Source organism: Gracilinanus agilis, chromosome 2 (assembly GCF_016433145.1).
Source record: "Gracilinanus agilis isolate LMUSP501 chromosome 2, AgileGrace, whole genome shotgun sequence".
NCBI lineage: Eukaryota > Metazoa > Chordata > Mammalia > Didelphimorphia > Didelphidae > Gracilinanus > Gracilinanus agilis.
Window position 1 is genome coordinate 158,914,457 of NC_058131.1, and position 19,719 is coordinate 158,934,175.

Here is a 19,719-nt window from a genome sequence, read left to right on the forward strand (position 1 = left end):
ATTTTAAATAATATATATAAAAATAGAAAGAGGCACAAAATAGTTTATATACAATATATAAAAACTATTTTGTGCCTCTTTCCATTTTACATTTCTTTCCTGGGATCTCTATAACTTCCTGGCAGGGAGCATAGTAATTAGGCACATGAAGGTGAATCCCGAGTTGGCCCTCAGAGGCTTCTTTTCCGGCCTGCCACCTACAGACTCTTCCTTTCCCTAGAATGCCAGCCCCTGGCCGGATCTGCCCGAGGGTGAGGCCCTAGGTGGCCAGGGGAGCTGAGGTGACCTTTGAAGTAAACCAGGGCTGGGGTGCCTTCTAGAAACCCAGGCCCAAGGGCCGGCTTGGCCCTTCCTGCTCCAGGCCCAAGGGACGGCCTGGTGCTTCCTGCTGTAGGCCCCAAGGGTGGCCTGGCCCTCCTCGCGGTAGGCCCAAGCCCCTGTGGTCGCCAAAGCCCCTGGTGTGAAGGAATTTGAGTTCTAACTTTAGGTGGCTACGTGGCTGATGGCTGTTTGTGAATATCTCATTCCTACTTTGGCTGCCCAGCTGGTAGGAACAGAACGGGTAGTCATGGGACTGTCATCATGTGCTGTCCAGGTTAACATGTAGCATTTCTATTACTATTAACAGACTTTCTGCTCCTCACTCCATCTGTTCTCTGAAATAATTGCAGTTGTACAGACCATGCCTTCGCTACAGGCAAGCTCTGGGGAAGAGGATAGTGCTTTTATGAAAAAAAAAAGTGTTAAAAAATAACAGCAAACATGAGAAGGAGTGGGAATGTAGCTAACAGCAGGTTCCCAATTTCTTTCGGATTCTGGCCTGCAAAGGTGGTATTTTCACACTTGTTGGGGGTGACCAAGCCCAGCCAGATGGGGGTGATTGTCTGGGGTAAGTCTCTTGGGGTTGCTGTCATCCCCCAGCAGGGTTAGTACCTGGGAGGCTAACAGCTGGGAGGGTTAGGAGTTCCTAGGAAGAGAGAGAGAGGCATTTGGGGTTAGTGTAATGATCCTCCTGTCCAAGGACACTGAACTAGACCAAAACCTGGGGAAACAACCAAAAAAAAAAAAAAAAAAGGCTGGGAAATACCAAGTCCAAGATGGGCCTCGTACCATCAGTACAGAACGAGGAGGGGCGACTTTCAAGATATTATTCTTAATTCTTGCAAACTCACTGAATGATCTTGGGGAAAACCATTGGCCTTCCAGGTGCCTCAGTTTCTCTATTCATAAAATGGGGAAAGAACGGGCCCTCGACTTTAAAGACTCTTGGGAGAATGGTTGAGTACGTCAGAGTACTTTCAGTCTCTGCAAGGGAGGGATGAAGGCCTGTTAAGACACGGCGTGTGAATAATGACTAAGGTTCCAAATCACCATCTACTGTTTTACCTATGGAACAGCAGTACCGTGGGAGGATAAAGACCAAACTAAGAACCAGGAGCCCCAGATTTGAGTCCCAGCTCCGCTCGCTACTCACTGTGTAACCTTAGACAAATCACTTTATTTGCACTGAGCTCCAGTTTCTTCGTCTACAAAATGGGGATAACACCGCCAGCCCTACCTATCTCACAAGGTCTATATAAAGCTTGAATGAGAATGGATGTGAAAGTACTTCATACCCTGTAAAGGGCACAATAAACATATGTGGTTTTGATGATTGGAAATGCTCCAACTTGTGAGACTGCCTGGAATGGCAAGAGAACTAGGGCTTCCCCCTTTATCAAGTTGGGGGACAATATGAGGCAAAGGAGGGAACAAGTGTTTATCAAGTACCTACTACATGCCAGGCATAGTGCTAAGAACTTTAGAAAGATGATCTCAGGGGCAGTTGGGTGGCCGAGAGTCAGATTAAGAAAGGGAGGTCCTAGGTTCAAATCTGGCCTCAGACACTTCCTAGCTGTGTGATCCTGAGCAAGTCACTTAACCCCCATTGCCTAACCCTTACCACTCTTCTGCCTTAGAGCCAACACACAGTATTGATTCCAAGACAGAAGTAAGGGTTGTTTGTTTGTTTTTTAAGGAAGAAAGAAATATCTCATTTAATCCCATCTTCTACATACTAAATCTTTTAGGACTTAGTGTTTTTAAGCTTCTTCTGAGGTAAAAATGGCTGTGTCTTCTCGTTCAGAGACACGGGATGGTGGCAGTCGCCCTCAGAAGAATGGATCTGGGAGAGAAGAGAGAACATTAAGGGAATAAAGTCAAGAGTGTCTTAGTCTTCTCTTTGACCTTGAGTAAACACTTGTTGGGGGGTGACCAAGTCCGGCCAGATGGGGGTGACTGTCTGGGCTAAGTCGATATTTTTCTAGAGAATGGAAACCCAGAGGTGAGCTTTTGTTTCAAGGAAGCTGAAAAAGCAAAGACCCCTGTCCCCAAAGCCCGGGAGGAGAGGAAAGATCTCCTCAGTGTGTCTATGGCAGGAGCCCAAGCAGAGAATGGGTGGAACCATTCCATGAATGCAAAGATAAAGCTACTCAGATAGTGTGTGGGTTTCCCCTTGGTTTTTACTAAGGAAGAGGTTACAGAAATTCCCACTTTTAGCCGTTGTTTGAAATAAGTGGAGATGCCAGGCGATAGTGATCGATGCACAGGAATTCTCTAGAGCCAACCAGCATCACCATTGCCACCGCCACCTCCCTCAAAAAATTCAAAGATAGAACTCAAATGATTGGCAAATAATTTATAGGTACGAACAGCCTCGGTGCCAGAGAACTACCAGAGTTCCCCCTTCCATGGGGAGACCTCCCTGGGAAGCCAGAGAGCTATCCACCGGTACACCGGGCACGGCAATAGTATTTTATGTGGTCGGCAACCCCATGGCAAGTCTAACTTACTGAAGAAGGGGGGCCCTGGTTTCTCTGAGAGATTCGAATGTCTTAAGTTCCATTAGAGTTCTTGGAGGAGTAAGCATGTGTGTGTGTGTGTGTGTGGGGGGGATTTGTTTAGACTCTCAATAAGCCTTTGGTAATATCCTATATACCAAAGGCTATATTAAAGAGTTAAATTAGCATGGCATTCAAACAAATAGTCCTGTGTTTTAATCACGGATTGGCAGCTGGCTTGGGGGCAGTGAATTTCAGGCATAAAGATCTGGCCAGATCTCCTGCACTGAAGTGTGTTTGGTCTAGTGTTACTTAACTTAGAATCTTAGTGATATAAGGGATGCTAAAATCCATATAATCCAATCTCTTCCTGAAGCATGTCCAGCAGTACCAGAAAGCACTTGAACACCCCCAGTGACAGGGAACTCATTCCCTTAGCAGACAACCCATTCCACCGTTGGACAGCTCCATTTGTTAGGGGGCTCCTTTCTAAACCCCATGAAATCTGTTTCTTTGCAATTTGGCTTTGTTGCATCATAGATTTGGAGTGAAAAGGGACCCCAGAGGTCATGAAGTCTAGCCCCTTTATTTTGTAGATTAGGACACGGAGGCACATAGAAATTAAGTGACTCACCCATGATCACCCAGTTAATAAGTGTCTGACGTCAGATTTGAAACCATGACCTCCTAACTCCTAGGTCCAGTGCCCTATCCATTACACCATGCTGCCTTCTGGGGACAGGGGAAATAAGCTTAATCCCTCTTCTACATGACAAACCTTCAAATAGTTGAAGACAGCTAACACACCTCTCCCTCCTTCTCCTCTCCCCTTCGTGTCTTCTCCAATTTAATTCAGTGAGCACTTGTGAGATTCCTACCATCTACAAACCTCATTACCAGATTCATTATAGAGAAGTGAATTTTTTGTCTAGGACAATTCTAGAAGACTTTCTAATTTTTTTAAACCTTTACCTTCTGTCTCAGAGTCAATACCAAGTATCAGTTCCAAGACAGAGGAGTGGTAAAGGCTAGGCAATTGGGGAAGAAGTGACTTGCCCAGGGCCTCCCATCTTCCAGGTCTGGTTCTCTATCCACTGAGCCATCTCCATGCCTCTCTAGAAAACTTCCTATCAAATCAGAGGAATAATGATAGCCTTCATGGGTGAAGGGAGAACTCACTCTGAAAATCCCAAGTCACTCAATCACAAAGATGAAAAACAATAGTCTGACACTTCCTAGCATTTTCAACCAGTATGACAAGGTTTCCACTTCTCTCCCTTCAGCTTCCTTCACTGCCCTTCGTGATGCTCCACTAGACATATGTCAGTTGTTAACACTGTGAATGTGTGGTGCAGCTATGACCTGCCTGGGCTAGGGTGAGTGGAACTGTCACTACCTTTGTGAGAGACAGTGGAGAATGAATAAGAGAGAGACTGAAGTATGAGAGCTAGAGATTAGATTAGAGATGTCCCAATTTAAGGGGCGGGGGGAGAGACAAGAATCTGCAAAGCAAAGGCAAGTGAGCTTGACTCTGGCTCCTGGAAAAATTCCAAAAGGTATTATTAAAACAATGGTTAGTGAACATCTAGGAAAGGAAGTGGTGGTCAGAAAGAGCCAGGATGACTTCAGCAAGAATGAGGTTCACCAGAACTCTATTTGGTTTTTGTGATGGGCTCCTAGAGACGTGGCAGATAAAGAGAATGCTCTAAATATAGTTTGCCTGGATATTATTTAATTTGTCTTAATTCTGTTGCTAGCCTTTGCTTCTATGTCATTTTTATTTCTGAACGAATACTTCCTCTGACCCTTCACCAGGAAATCATTCCTTGTATCAAAAATCAAAACAAAAGAAGCAAAAAGCAGATTGGCAAAACCGACCAATTTTTCAGCCATGTCTAATGATACGTGCAAAAATGCACATCCATAGTCTTCCCCTTCCCCACCTTCGCAAAGGAAGAAGGGACAAATATTTTCTCAATTCCTCTCCAGGACCAGGATTGACCATTCTAATGACTATTCATTTTGGAATTTCTGTCATTTTCATTTACATTATTATATGTTTACACCAAGAGTTAACAGAGCATTTTGATGGCTCTCATAGTATTCTTGGGGGGGAAATGGAAAAATTAGGATTAGAAACTTGCAATTAGGTGAATTTGCTGCTGGCTGAATGACCATTTCCAAAGAGTCATCATTAATGAATCCAGATCAGCACGGAGGGATGTCTTCAGGGGAATGCCCAGGGATTTGTACATTATCAATGACTTCAATAAAATATAGATGGCATTCTTTTTTAAATCTTTATTTTTTATTCAAAGATATTTAATTTTTCCAATTACATGTTGTAACAATTTTCAACATACATTTCCCTAAATTATAAGATTCAAATTATCTCCCTCCCCTTCTCTCCCCCTCTCAGGAGATGGTAAGCAATTTAATCTGGATTATACATGTATTATTATGCAAAACATACTTCCATATCAGTCATTACTGTAAGAGAATGCTCATATAAAACCAACTACTCACCAAAAAAACCCATAAGTAGACTAATGTGAAAGATAGTATGGTTTGATTATAGATGGCATTGTTAGCAAATCTCCAACTGGGAAGAATCTGGGAGGGATTGCTAACCCACCAAATAACAGCCAAAATTCATAGATTAAAAACTGGAATTGACATTAGAAGTCATCTAGTCCAAGCTCCTAAGGAAAATGAGACCCAAAAAGGTAAGCGATTCACTTGAGGTCACATAGTTACTAAGAGACAGAACAGGAAGAAAAAAAATTCAGAAGATCTTGACAGGCTGATATTAGGCCAAATTGAACAAGATGTTTTAAAACAGATTCTTTTCCATTTTCCCTGATCACCTGAGAAAACAGAACCAGGTACGGTATTTCTGGATGTAAGGGTATATACAGTTTTATAACTCTTTGGGCATAATTTCAAGTTGTTCTCCAAGATGATTGGATATGTTTATAGTTCTACCAACAGTGTATTAGTATCCCCATTTTTCCAAATCCCTTCCAACATTTGTTATTTTGCTTTTATCTTTTTAACCAATATGATAGGCATGAGACAATATCTCAGAGTTGTTTTGATTTGCATTTCTTTAAACAATAATGAAAAAAGGACTGAAAACTGAGGAGATGCCTATCAACTTGGGGGGGGGGAGAATGGCCAAACAAATTGTGACAAATGATTGTAATAGAATACTACTGTACCATAAGAAATGATGAACAGTTAATTAAAAAAAAAACATGGAAAGACCTCCATGAAATTATGAAGAGTGAAATGAGCAGAACTAAAAGCAATAGAAATATTATTTGAAGAACAACTTATATACGTCCACTTCCAGAGAAAGAACTGATAAATAGAAACAACCTAGATATAGTTTTAAATATGCACATATCTTTTTGTCAAATGATGCCTTCTTTAGTGTGGGGAGGAGAGGGAAGGGAGGAAGGGAGATACCTGGGAATTTTAATGTAATAAACCAATTAATTAATTTTAAAAAATTGAACAAAGATGAAATTCAGTACGAATAAATGTAAAAACTTTTGATGGGTTCAAAAATCAGCTTTACAAGAACAAAATAGGGAAATAGGGTTATGATTTACCAAAACAAGAACTAATTTGGTCTTTGGTCATATTAAGATAGCATCACTGTTGTTCATTCAGTCTTTTTTTCAGTCACGTCTGACTCTCCATGACCCTATTTTTTTTTTTACAGAACTATTTCTCTTTATTAGTTGCACCCAAACATACACACAAAATCCTTTATGATGCATAAATATAGCCTTGTTACACATGGCACAAAAAATATTTGTACTTTTTTTAATTGTCTGGAAGTTTAGAAAGGATAATAGCAACTGGCAAGGCAGGGAAGGGTTCCTGTGTTCCATCAGAAAGATTTTCTTGGGAAAAGGTTTTCTTAACAAAGTAAGATGGCATAGTGTTCAGTAATAAGGGGGTGAGAAATAGTCCTGTTTTTTCCTCTGTCCTGATCAGACTGCATCTACATTTCATGCTTTTGGGAAGGATATAGCCAAGCCGAAGCATGTCCAGAGGAGGGTGGCCAGAATCTTGAAAGGACTTTAGCACATGCCGCAGGAGGATCTCATCTGTGAAGGAACTAGGAATGCTTAGCTTAGAGAAACAAAGGCTCTGGGACAGAGCATGGTACCTGTCTTCTCATGTAGTTGAAGGAATGTCATATGGATGAATGATGGAAGTGTTCTGCTTCTTCCCAGAGGGTATAAGGCAATGGGTAGAAATTGCAAAGAAGCAAATTTAGGCTTACTAAGAGGAAAAACTTCCTAACTATTAGAGCTGCCTTAAAATAGACCAGGCTATCTCCAAAGAGGGTGGGTTTCTCTTTGTTGGGGGCCTTCAAAGGTTTGTTGAAACCTTGTTGGGTATGATGTAGACGCTGCTCTTTGTCAGGCATGGCTTGGACTTGACATCCATTGAGTGGCCTTCCGACTCTAGCGTTCTGTAATTCTGTATATATTATAAGGTAGCTTAAGATCAAGAGACTCCCATAATTATAACAGATCCCAAAGCTTCTCTGGCTGCCCTGTTGCACTGTTGATTTCTATTATGCTTATAATTTGCTAAAAACTCCCGATCTTTTCCAAATGAATTACTGTCTAACCATATCTTCCCCACATTAAAAGTACAACTTCTGAGCTCTTTTTGGAAGATTATTCTGTCGGAGGTAGTCCTGCCAACTTCATGTCATCCATAAATTTGATAAGCATGTAATCTGTGTCTTCATCCAAGTCGCTGACTTAAAAAAGTTTATCAGAACAGGGCCAACGACAGAATCCTGTGGCTACCACCATGAGTTTCCTGCCAGGTTCTGATAGATAGATTACTCAACATACTTTGGGTTGGTTGGCAAACTAGCTCTGGCTCCACCTCACCGTTCCAGCCTCCAAGTCAGATCTTTTTAGTCCACAAAGTTATCATGAACCATGCTTAGAGCAAAGGTAACCAGGGCCTCAAAGCCCATTTAGAAGTGCTTCTAGCTATATAGCCAAGGTTTAATTCCCTTCCCACTGATTTTGTTACATGAAGACCACACACAATAAACAGGCAATAAACCCATTTATTCAAGCAGATACTAAACTGATATGCAGGTGAGGCTACACCCAGCAAAGAAGAGAGTGAATGAGCTCTCCTATTGCAAGTAAAATACTGAGAAACAAAAAAAGAGGGAGAGAGAGACAGACAGACAGAGACAGAGACAGAGACAGGCAGAGAGAGAGAGAGAGAAGGAGAAAGCCCAAGATCTTACCTAAGGGGAAATTCCCTGAAGCCTCTAGTGTGGTAAGCTAGGGATTGGGACATGATTGAAATGCTGTCTCTTCTACATGTCAGCTTCTTCCTGGAGTCTTTCTCTCCCTTCAGGGCTCTCCCTGGAGAAAATATAAAATATGTCTTCTCTCTTGAAGCTGGAAGCCAGAAGACCAGGATCTCTCTTCTCTCAAGCTTTCACCAGCTCCACCTCTCACACAGTCCTGAAGCTTTGAATTACCAACCTCAATCCGTGAGAGTCTTATGTAAATTAATTTTGAGCTGATTACATTTGTATATCACTTTGATTGCATTTCCTTGACTTATCAACCCTGTTAAAAAAAAAAACAAAAAAAAACAAAAGGAAGTTGGTCTAGAAGCGTTACTCTCTGGGAACCTATTTTATCACACAATGATAACTTAATCCCCTTTTAAGTAAACAAAAACTACCATTTTATCTTTATATTCCATCTTAGAATCAATACTGTGCATTGGTTGGAAGGCAGAAGAGTGGTAAAGGCTAGGCTATGGGGGTTAAGTGACTTGCCCAAGGTCACACAGCTAGGAAGTGTCGGAGACCACATTGAACCCAGGACCTCCTGTCTGTAAGCCTGACTGTATCTATTGAGGCACTAGCTGACTCCTAAAACTACCATTTTAAATAATCTTTTTATACCAGGAACCAAAACCAAACCAGAGTTTGAAAACCATACTTTCTTAGCCCCTTTAATAAAATCAGTTTAGCATTTACCCATCTTTCATCCTACAGCAACTCTCCCACTTTTCATTCCTCAAACATCACCAACAATGGTTCAGCATTCGCATCCACAGAATGTGTAATTCATTAGATCAGGTCACTGAAACTCACTGAGGGCCTCTAGATATTCTCTTACTGGCTCTTTACTTAGCTTGAGTTCCAATTTCCTGCCAACCATTTTCGTTCTATTCTTTTCATTTTGAAGATCATTCCTCTCAATCAGAGAAGCAAAAGAAAAACCAAGTAGTTGTGCCTTCTCATTACAGAAAGTTCTAGCTTTACATAAATTCACATAATGGAAAATTGACTTTATTGTAAAGAACTTCTGAAAGAAATTCACATTCCAAAAAAAAAACCTATGTTAACTTTATCATACAGTACTGTGTCCTCTCTTTTGGCTCTTGCCCTCACCCATGTCTCTAGCTTCCCCACCCTGACTCCTTCCCTCTGTCCACACTCAGGTACTTGGGTTCCATGTCTGTCCACATCTGTCACCAGACCTCTCCTGTCTGTGTCCATGTCCAGCCACCACATGACTAGTTCTGACATGTTCTCCCTCTTGGTTCCAGCCAGGGCCCAAAGTGGCTGGCTTTAGCCTCTGAGTATTCCTCCTCCTGCTCTTACTTTTCTGTTCCCAGCTCCCATATGTCCTTGAACCATATTCTGGCTCTATCTCTCCCTCCCTTCCTTCCTTCCTCATCTTCTCCAGCAAATTCACATTATGTAAGTAGAGGTCTGTGGAAGGGTCCACCTATGTAAAGTGAGAACTGTCTATATCGTCCATTGTCCTCATCTCATTCACTCCATCACTAAACATATCTCTTCTTTCTTTCCAACATTACTTGAAAAAAAAAAAAACCACCACTCTTTTTGTTGGCTTAGCACACAAATTATGCAACCCTTGGGTAATTCTGGGATTTCACATTCCTATTTATATAGGATCATGCCATTTTTTTTGTACTCATTCTCAATCATCTTCTTGCTTCCATCTATTGTACTTGTCTTTTTAAAATTTGAACTCCTGGATGAATCCCCTATGCAGTCATATAAGTCTTTTTAGATACTTCCTCCTTTTATTCCTCAATCATTATAATTTGCATTTGTTTCTTCAGATTTTTCATTCTTGAGAGCCTCCCAAACCTCTTAAATCAACTTGCTTTTAAGAATATCAAGCCACAGAATTCTTCCTACCTTTTCTCTGAATGCTTTGAAATCCATTCACCTAATGTCTAGGGGACACATCAGTCTATGGCCAGCATTCCCATCTCTATTAGGAACCCTGTGATAGCATGGCCACTTGTTCCCAGGGTTCTAATCATTTCTGTTTCATTTATTAATTCTTTTTATTGGCCATAATATCAGTGCCCCTTATCAATGTCTCTTTAATATAATATTAAAGGCAAACCAGACTGGCTGAGGTAATCAAGGCACCCTGAGGGAAAGGCAGGAGGCAATTTGTCTCAAGCAACTCAAACCACAACCACCACCACCATCTTGACCACCATCTTCCTTTGGATCCTGATGGAGACAGTCCAAGACCCTGAACCCAAGAGCCTTGGAAATAGCAATTCTTCTAGGCACCATACCTGTAACCATCATCTTAGGATTTAACCCACATAAAGATGTAACCTGGCAATTATTACTCCTGCAAGTGCCAACACCACACCTACTGAAGATCTAGAAAAGAAAGTTCTTGCCACCAAAGGGCTTGGTGTAGTCAAACAATTCAACATCAGAAACTGTTATCATTTTATCAGTGGAAATAATGTTTAAGAGGTATTACCACCTGTTTTGCCCTTACACCAGGGATGGGCAAACTTTTTAAAGAAGGGGCCAAAGGAAAGGAAATGCCCATCTGTCAGTCTGTTTCTAAGGCAACTCTTTTGAAGTTTCATTGTATTATATCCTACTCACTGTATTCGTCAGATTAGGAACAATGTCACGCCTCAGGATAGAACATTTCAGGGGGCTGCATCTGGCCCGAGGGCCATAGTTTGCCCATCACTGCCCTACACCCTAAGGACTATGGGACCCTTCTGTCTTTCTTACAGCTGAAACATTCCATGTGTGTTGTCTCATGTGAGCTCCTGGAAAGCATGGACTGATGATCTGACTTTTCTATTTGTATCCCCAGAGTTTAGGACAGAGCTTTGCATTTAGTAAGTACTTAATAAGTACTTTATTTATTCTTTCATATATTTAGTCCTTTTAAGTATCTGATTGATACTGATTGAAAGATCATTTCTTTCTGGAAAGTAAAATAGCAAATCAGTAATTTCTCATCTTCTCTTAGCTGAAGGATATGTCTAACAGCAAAATAAATACAATTTCCTCTCATAATTATATGGGATGTCCTCTCTTCATGCCAGTTTTGTGATCTGCTACTAGAATTCATTATTCGTTTTCTCCTTCTGGAAAGTTGGCTAGAGAAGACTCTTGTAATATTACTTCTTTTTTTTCTTCTCCATTAATTGTGGATTTCCATGGAAGGTTATGCTTTTTGATATTTGATACTATTTCACTTTCCCCTTTATCTGAGCTTGTGTTAAACCTCAAGATCAGTTTATAACCCACTTTGAGTTCTTGATTGAGCTTCTTTGAGTTCTTTGGAGAGAATGTTCTAATAGTTATCTGCCCTGCAGTTGCCATCCACAATGAGAAATTAAGCATCTCTATCTTCAGGGACTGTATCAAAGGAATGCCTATCAAGGTACCATATTGAAAAATCTGAGTATACTTGTCCATTATGGAGGCAACACTTCCATCTATTCGTTGACTGCATTTTATACAGTGACTAGTGATTGTACCTGGGAATATGGAACTATGGGGAGCTACAGCAAGAAGAGTCTTCTGCAAATGGAGCTAATAGGAAGGGGATACAACTGAAGAATGCTGGGAACATGCAAATCTTGAACTCGAGGCATCAACTTAAAAGCCAGAATTTTGAGTCAGAGCTCTGAGTAAATGCATCTTTTAAAAGAACCTCTCCTTTTTTTGAGCCAGGTGAGATGGACTCAAATTCTGGCTCTAATACCCCTTAACCTCTTGGAGCTTTATTCTCTTCATCTGTAAAAAAAAGATTAAAAACATTTTAAGGACCAAAGGAGATAATATACATAGAGGAGAGGGGGATTTGAACCCAGGTCCCTGTGTCTCTAAATTCATTGTTTTTTTCCACTGCACTGTGCTGCCTTCTGAGGCTACACAGTTGATATAGTCACAGATGAATTGTTGTCAATTTGTTAGCAAGATGTTAATATTCAGTGATCCCTTTACAAGTATGAATACTTCTCTTTGACTGAGTCAAAAGAGGCAACAGATTGGCTGGGCTGAAAATTGGCCCTGACTCTGGAAGCTTTAAATAGCTAAGCTCTGGAGACAGTGAGCAGTTCAAAAGTCCTGGCAGGAGCCAGTCGTCAAGGAAGAACCCAACTCTTCATGGGGTTGGCAGGGGAGGGGAGGGTGTAGGAAATGAGATAAAAGAGGAAGAATAGTATTTTCTCTTTTCTTCCTTCCATCAACCAAGGTGTCTGGCTGTAAAGCTCCTTCCCAGAAGGAAATATCCCATCCAGCAGTTAAAAAGACACTTTCAGAGAGTTTAAGGCAGTTGAAGGAACAAAGATGTGCACTCAAGATAGAAAAGGATTCAGAAGTGCAGTTATTTAAGGCTAAAAGCAGCTTCCAGGAGCATGACCTCTGACACTGAAGAAGAGTCAGCTATGGATTTATGATAGTCAATGCGCTTTATAAGGAATAGAATCCTGGGAACTCAGCAGATATGCTGTGCCCATGGAGAAGCTTTGTCAGGACTCCCTGGAGAAGAAAAGACTTCAAAACCTAAAATATGGGGTGGGGGGGGGAGTTACTAACCATAACCACATGTGTACTCCATGAGTATGTTTTGTTACTTTTGAACTATAAGTTTGTTCCCACTCTTCCTACAGATTCAGTGTATATATTATCAAAGGGAATGTGCCAGGTTTATGGGAAGAATGGTTTGCTACTACTATTTCTACTATGCCATAATAAATGCCTTTACATTTTCTGCCTACTGGCTGACTATCAAGGAGAAGCACACCAATGGGGGCTCATGAGCTATAATGTTTGAAGTCCAGACCAACAGGGTACCCCGGAATCCAAAGCAGAAGTCATCCTTCGGGGACCCAACCTTTCCATATTTGAGTGCAAGTTAAGGAAGTGTCTCAGAAGAAAAACTATGTATGAAAAGCACTTTGAAAACCACAAATCATTATATAAATAACAACTATAAATATTAATATTATGGAGCTGCAGTTCTCCTGAAATAAAAAAAAAATAAGAGAAAAAACAATTTTTATCTTTTGGCACTAAAGCTAAAAACCCAAATTCTGGATTTCTCTCACAAAGAGACTTCTTTGTTGTCACTACTTTATCAACTTTTTATCTTCTGTATCAAAGACTATACATAAATAAGTGATTCAAAGAGAATTTTGAGAGATTATAAAGCTTATCTTCTTGCCTTTGGGCAGACTCACACTCTACCAGTCCCTTACCCATTCCTTTCCAGAATTCATTTGAAGAGGTAGTCACATCTAGGTGTTGTATGGCATAGAGAAGTAGGAACTAGCCCCTGCCCTCAAGGGGCTGACGTTCTCTGTTGCGCAGTCAGAACAAGCACACATGGAACAGTTAGACAAAAAAAATCTCTGGAGAAGCAAACCATACAACCTGCCTTAGTAACTAACACATTTTGCTTTGTGCTCTTTGTGTTCATAGATAGGTCAACATTGCCAGAAATCAGTTGCACATGTCTGGTCTATTCAAAAGAATGACTCCCTTCCTCTCCTTCTCTGCCTAGAGCAAATGCTTCAGAGATCACACAACTAGGGGTGGAGGAGCCTGAGACAGACTCCATGGAGCCTAGCAAGGAGTTAAATCCCCATGCCCCATTTCATCTGGTAGGAGGGAGAAAACTGAGGTGGAAACCCCCCAGAATTTGCGAGGGTGTTTGGGAGCTCCTGCTAGAGGATGTGGTTAGTGGCAGGGCTAGGAACCAGCTCCCTAGGCACACAGAGACAAAAGATGAGAAGGTCAGGCCCACAAAAGCCTATTCTTTCCTGCTGAGCTCTTTGAAGAGGGATGGGTAGTTAAGAGCAAAATCAGGAGATGGATGACCTGGGGCAAACGTCAGGATAGGGGAGGTTTTCTGAGAGTTTTTGGCCAGTCATCCCAGAGTCACTATAGCATGCACATGGAACCAAGGAGAGAACCAGCAACGCAGAACCAAGGAGTGCCTTTGTCCCTAGCTGGGTCAGGGGAATGTTAGAGAAACACTTCTTGAAAATGAAAACAGTTTTTCTGAGCATCATTAGATTCAAGGGGAGTAGAAAACCTGAGTGAGGACTGAAGTTCCAGGAGACTTTGCCATGATTTCAATTCTGCCTCTCTATGCCAGAATGGATACCTACTCTTTCAGAGCATTCCTCCCTCTCTCTTTCTTCCTCTTCCCTGTTTCCTTCTCTCTCAGCCTCCCATCCTCAAGTCATTCAAGTCTGGCCATGGGCAAAAGGAGCTGGGAGGAGTATATATATACCTGAATATATACTAATTTAACACCCAGTCAGCCCGATCCATCTTGGACTCAGTTCTGGAACCAGGCAAAGCTCTAAGAATCTGTGGGGGCCTGAGAATGCTCCCTATTCCAGGTCATCTCTGGTTTAAAAGATCTCTGGGATGCCAAAGTGGTTGTGGTGCCTTGCTTCCTTTTTGGATTACTATAGTTCTCTCCTATTTGGCTTCTTTGCCTCCCAGCTTTCCCTTCCTTAAATGCATCCTATAAATGACTGCCAATCCAATCTCCCTTAAACACCATTTTCATGTCTTTCCTAGTCAGTAGTGCTCTGAGTCTCTCGAATTTTTCAAGTGTACTTTGATCTCTCCCTCACCTCTATCATTCACCAGCTTGTACTGTACTCAGTGGTATCTATGTTGCATCCCCCCTCGCCAGCAGAGGATTTGAGGACTGGCTCTGTTTCATTTTCTCTTTGCCTTGCAAGGGTCTAGCATAGTATACAGTGCATCATAGACATGTAATAATTGGTTGCTGGATTGAGCTGGGTGGCTCTGTGCAATGCAAAAGACAGATTTGACAGCTAGGTGGCATGGTGGATAGAGTTCTGGAAGACTTCTCTTCATGAGTTCAAATCTGGCTTCAGATACTAGCTGTGGGACCCTGGGCAAGTCACTTAACCCTGTTTGCCTCAGTTTCCTTATATGTAAAATGAACTGGAGAAGGACATGACAAATCACTCCAGTATCTTTGCCAGGAAAACCACAGATAGGGTCACAAAGAGTTGGACATGACTAAAAAATGAAGAACAAGATTTCTGGCTCTCTTTAAAGCCTTAAAACAGAACTTCATTCCACCTACCCAACCTTATTCTTCATTCTTCCTTCCCCTTATGGTAATATATTCATTCTCGTCTTGAATTTGCTTACACGATGCCCTCCAATTCCTTCTTTCCCATCTAAATCCAAACCCACTTCTTTCATTAAACTCTTTCTGATAACTTCAGCCTACTCTCAGCTCTGAAATACTACAGAAAGCACTTATGGTCTGTAATAGATATTTTAGCATTTGTATTATGCAATATTATTTCCCGTCTCCTCATAAATCTGTGTAAGTTTATTCAACCTCTAGCCTCCTTGAAGGCAGAGATCCCTTTCTATGTCTTCTGTGTCCCCCCAAATATCTAATATAGTACTGAGTACATAGTAGATGCTCAACAAATACTTGTCGATGACTAGATACTCCTCCATTAAAGGGAGGTGGGGGTACTCTGCTTCCTTACTCCTACCCAAGAGAACTCAAACCTTCCTCTTGAACAGTGTCAGCAATGCCAAGAAAGCAGAGTATCTTGGCTAGCATGGAGGGAGGGGCAATCAGAGCCTTCTTTTGTCCTCATCAAAGTCCTGGTCACCCATGACACTGAACTCTTTTTGGGATTTTTCTTCCAGAAAAAGAAGTACTTATTGATGATGGTTGATCCAGATGCCCCCAGCAAGAATCATCCAAAATATCGCTACTGGAGACATTGGCTGATAGCTAATATCAGTGTGAGTAGATTCATCAATACCTTTTTATCCATGAAGGGTGAGAGCTGAAAGCTTGAACATGTTGGTGTTTTCATGTTCCCTTTTGGGAGAGGAGTCTGGGATAATCAGAGAGCCCCTGGCATCACCCACCAGCCACCTGTCCTCCACAACCCTCTTCATTTCCTAATTGCATTTCTAAACCAAAGTATGATGTCTGGGGGCAGGGATGGAGAGCTAGAGCACCATGGAGCCAAATATTGGGATTTCAGGGCCCCATACCGCACAAGTTGATCCGGTTGGGACAGCTCTAACCAAACTGGTTCCAATAGGCAGCACTTCTTTTCTTGTGTGCCTGATGTGGCCTGAAGAGGCTGAGGAGCCATTGAAGGGTAAGCATGAGTATTCTGTTTTGCTTTATTTTTTTTTAATTTGGGACTTAGCTCATGGCCCCTTTCTTCCATTAGTTGTGAATGTTTCCCCTGGGAATGGGTGTAATGTAATGTAGCTCCACAACAGTGTTTGAAGGTCCTGGAAAGTCCTCCAAAGGGATTGGGAGACTTCAAAGTGGTATTGCCAAGGCTCTGCCCCTCTACTTCTGATGTGCTGGGAGTCAGCGTTGGCTATTCACTAATGAATGAACTTCTCTAGAGCAGGGAAGGAGCTCCTGAAAGAATCAGAAAGGGAGGTGGGGGAGAGATGGCAACACACAGACAAGTGAAAATAGCTACCAGCATGTCTGCCATATACGATAAGTTGCCAGCTGCAAAAGTGCAAGTTTGGCTCTTGCTGTTAGTGGTTGTTGACCAAAGAGAGGTGCTACGCTGCCTTCCTTACTCCACACTCCTGCCTTCCCTCTCTAAAAGGATGAGTTGAACTATGTTGGAACCCACGTCCACTCCTATCAAAAGCCTCTCACTGGGGCTTAGAGATGGGAGGTTCCGAGTTCAAATCTGACCTCAAACACTTCTTAGCTGTGTGACTGGGCAAGCCACTCAATCCCTTATTGCCTAGCCCTTACCACTCCACTACCCTTACTTATATTTCCCACAGAACCAATACAGAATATTAATTCTTGGGTAGAAGGTAAGGGTTATTTTTTTAAAGGTTCTCATTGAAAGTAAGTGTCATAGGACCCCTGCATAAAGCAGGTGCACTAAGAGGGTCACAAGGAGGAAAAGTGAGAGGAGAAAAAGAAGAAGGTATTGAAATTACCCTCCTTTGGAGTAGCTGCTGACTTTCCATCAGGAAAGAGCAGATGTGCTAGGTGGTGTGCTTAAGGAAAAAAGGGCCCACCACAGAGGGGAAGGAGGGAGTCTCTTGGAAAATATTCTTATGCTATAACCCAAGAACAAAGGCTATTTTCTATTAACAAGTTCCTAGAGTCTTTGAACACCCAAATATTAAAGCTGGAAGGGACCTTAAAGATCATCCAGGCCATCATCCTTATTTGTCAGTTGAGAAAACCAAGGTACAGAGAAGGGAAGCAATTTAGCAAAGAGAATATGGCTAAGTGGTATGAGAATCCAGGACTTCTGACCCAAGCTAGTTCTCTTTCCACTATACTCCAATTCTGACTTTGTCCTACAGGAACAACATTTAGATGGCAGAATCTAAGAATGAAGCAGTCTCAGTTCACAAACAAGATGGCCCCGCTGTCTCCTCTGGAGCTCTTACAATGGTGTTATTTTGTCTTATGACATCTTTAGAGTGAAAGGGCCAGCCAAGATCAATAGCCCAACTTAGAAATGGAGTAGGTGGCAGTTGTCCGGCAGACAACTGCCAGGACGAGGCTCCCAGCCCTCCCCACCACAGCTAAGAAGGGTATTGAGTTTCAGTCTGGTTTTCACCAGCTGTCCCTGGTCCAAGTGCCAAACAGGAAATGGTGGCTTTCTTCAGCTATTTCCCCTAGGTCTTGTCTGACCCCATAGGCTCTGAATTTCAGGGGCCACATACAAAGTGTACATCACATCCTACAGGATATAAGATGCTGGATCCCACCCAGCAGGACCCAGAGGGAGGAACGCTCCACAGTATAGCCTAGGGGTATTTTTTTCTTTTTCCTTTTCTCTTTTAACCTTCTGTCTTGGAATTCACACTAAGTATGGACTTCAAAGCAGAAGAGTGGTAAGAGCTAGGCAAATGGGGTTAAGTGACCTGCCTAGGGTCCCACAGCTAGGAAGTGTTTGAGGCCACATTTGGACCCAAAAACCTCTCATCTCCAGGTTTGGCACTATTCATTGAGCCACTTAGTTGTCCCAAAGGGCACTTTCTTCATGCCTACTCTGACACCATGCAGTGGGGCAATATTTTCCCAACTGCAAGCCTCAGACAAATTTTTAACAGTCTGTAAATCTTTTATTATCAAAAGGCCTCACTTCTTAGATCATATAAACTTATTTCTCCAACCCATACTCAAATAAGTATCATCTCTACAACACTTCTGACACTTAAGTCTACTTCCTCTTAAGTATAAATCTAATGATGGGGAGCTTTACTATCTCCCAAGGCATCATATTTCAAGAATAACTCCAGTTGCTACAAAGTTTTTCCTTATATTGAACTGAAATACAACTGTCCAATTTCTATCCATTATACCTCATTCTGTGCTACAGGTCCAAGCAAAACAAATATAATCCCTTGATGTCAGGCTCTACCTCCTCAAAGCCTTCAACTTATAGCATGGTTATGAGTGGCCCTATGTGTGTTCTAACTTGTCGGCATCCTTCCCAAAACACGGTGGCCAGAAGTGAACATGGTCCTCTTGAAGTGGTCTGAACAGTTGCTTCATCTGGAGGATGACAATGACCTTGAGTTCTTTGACTATACCAATGTAATAATATAGACCCTGGGAGCTCTTACCAAGTTGGAAAGGTTTCAAATTCAGATCTGGGAATAGATCGTATGACTGTCATCCATGGACCAGCCTAAGTTAGTTCAAAGAGGCTCATCACCAAAAGGTTGGCCACCAATCAAAATTGTATTTATTTTGGCCATGTAAGACAGGGGTGAAGGAGGAGAAATTGATAGAAGGCATCTGAGTGGTAGGAGATGAGGAAGAGGGGAAAAGAGAGCTCATAGTAAATGGTCTCAATTTTTTTTTCTGTAAAAATATGGAGCAAGGTTCTCAGATGAGAGAGTGGGGGTAGGAAGAGCATGGGAAGTTTGAGGAGAAATGAAAAAGTTTGGAAGAGCCACTGTTGAGAATGAGAGAGTGAGTTGACAAAGGAGTGATGATAGGATTGCCTAGCAGCAGTGAGAGCCCAACTGAGGTCATGTAATGTATTTGAGACTGGTAAAATATCTAAATTCTCTACAATGAAGCCCTCTTCACAGCACAACTTCAGGTTTGGGGGCTTTAGGAATGTGGGACCAGGAGGATGGAGGGGAAATGTTAGGAGTGACCAAGTCAGTTTCTAAACATCATATGGGCTATATCTTTTTTTAAAATAACATTGTAAGTATTTTATTTTTGAAATTTTTATTTAATTAATTTAGAACATTTTTCCATGGTTACAGGATTCATGTTCTTTCCCTCCCCTTCCTCACTCCCCTCCATAGCCAACGCACAATTCCACTGAATTTTACATGTGTCATTGATCAAGACTTATTTCCATATTATTGATATTTGCACTAGGGTGATTGTTTAGAGTCTATATCCCCAGTCATATCCCCCAAATGGGCTATATCATGATAAGATGAAGTTTATCTGCGTATTTCCAGGATCTATCATTTCATGAGTATGAACACTCTCTCCACTGATGCAAATTGCAG

General features: G+C 41.8%; 1 protein-coding gene across 1 annotated transcript in view; it reads left to right on the forward strand.

Annotated features, from left to right (window-relative positions):
• The window catches only part of PEBP4 (phosphatidylethanolamine binding protein 4), a 301,778-nt gene that overhangs the window by 140,580 nt on the left and 141,479 nt on the right, over positions 1 to 19,719 (forward strand). The window contains 1 exon segment of the mRNA XM_044663477.1: positions 15,871 to 15,969. Within this exon segment, the coding sequence (XP_044519412.1) occupies positions 15,871 to 15,969 (99 nt within the window).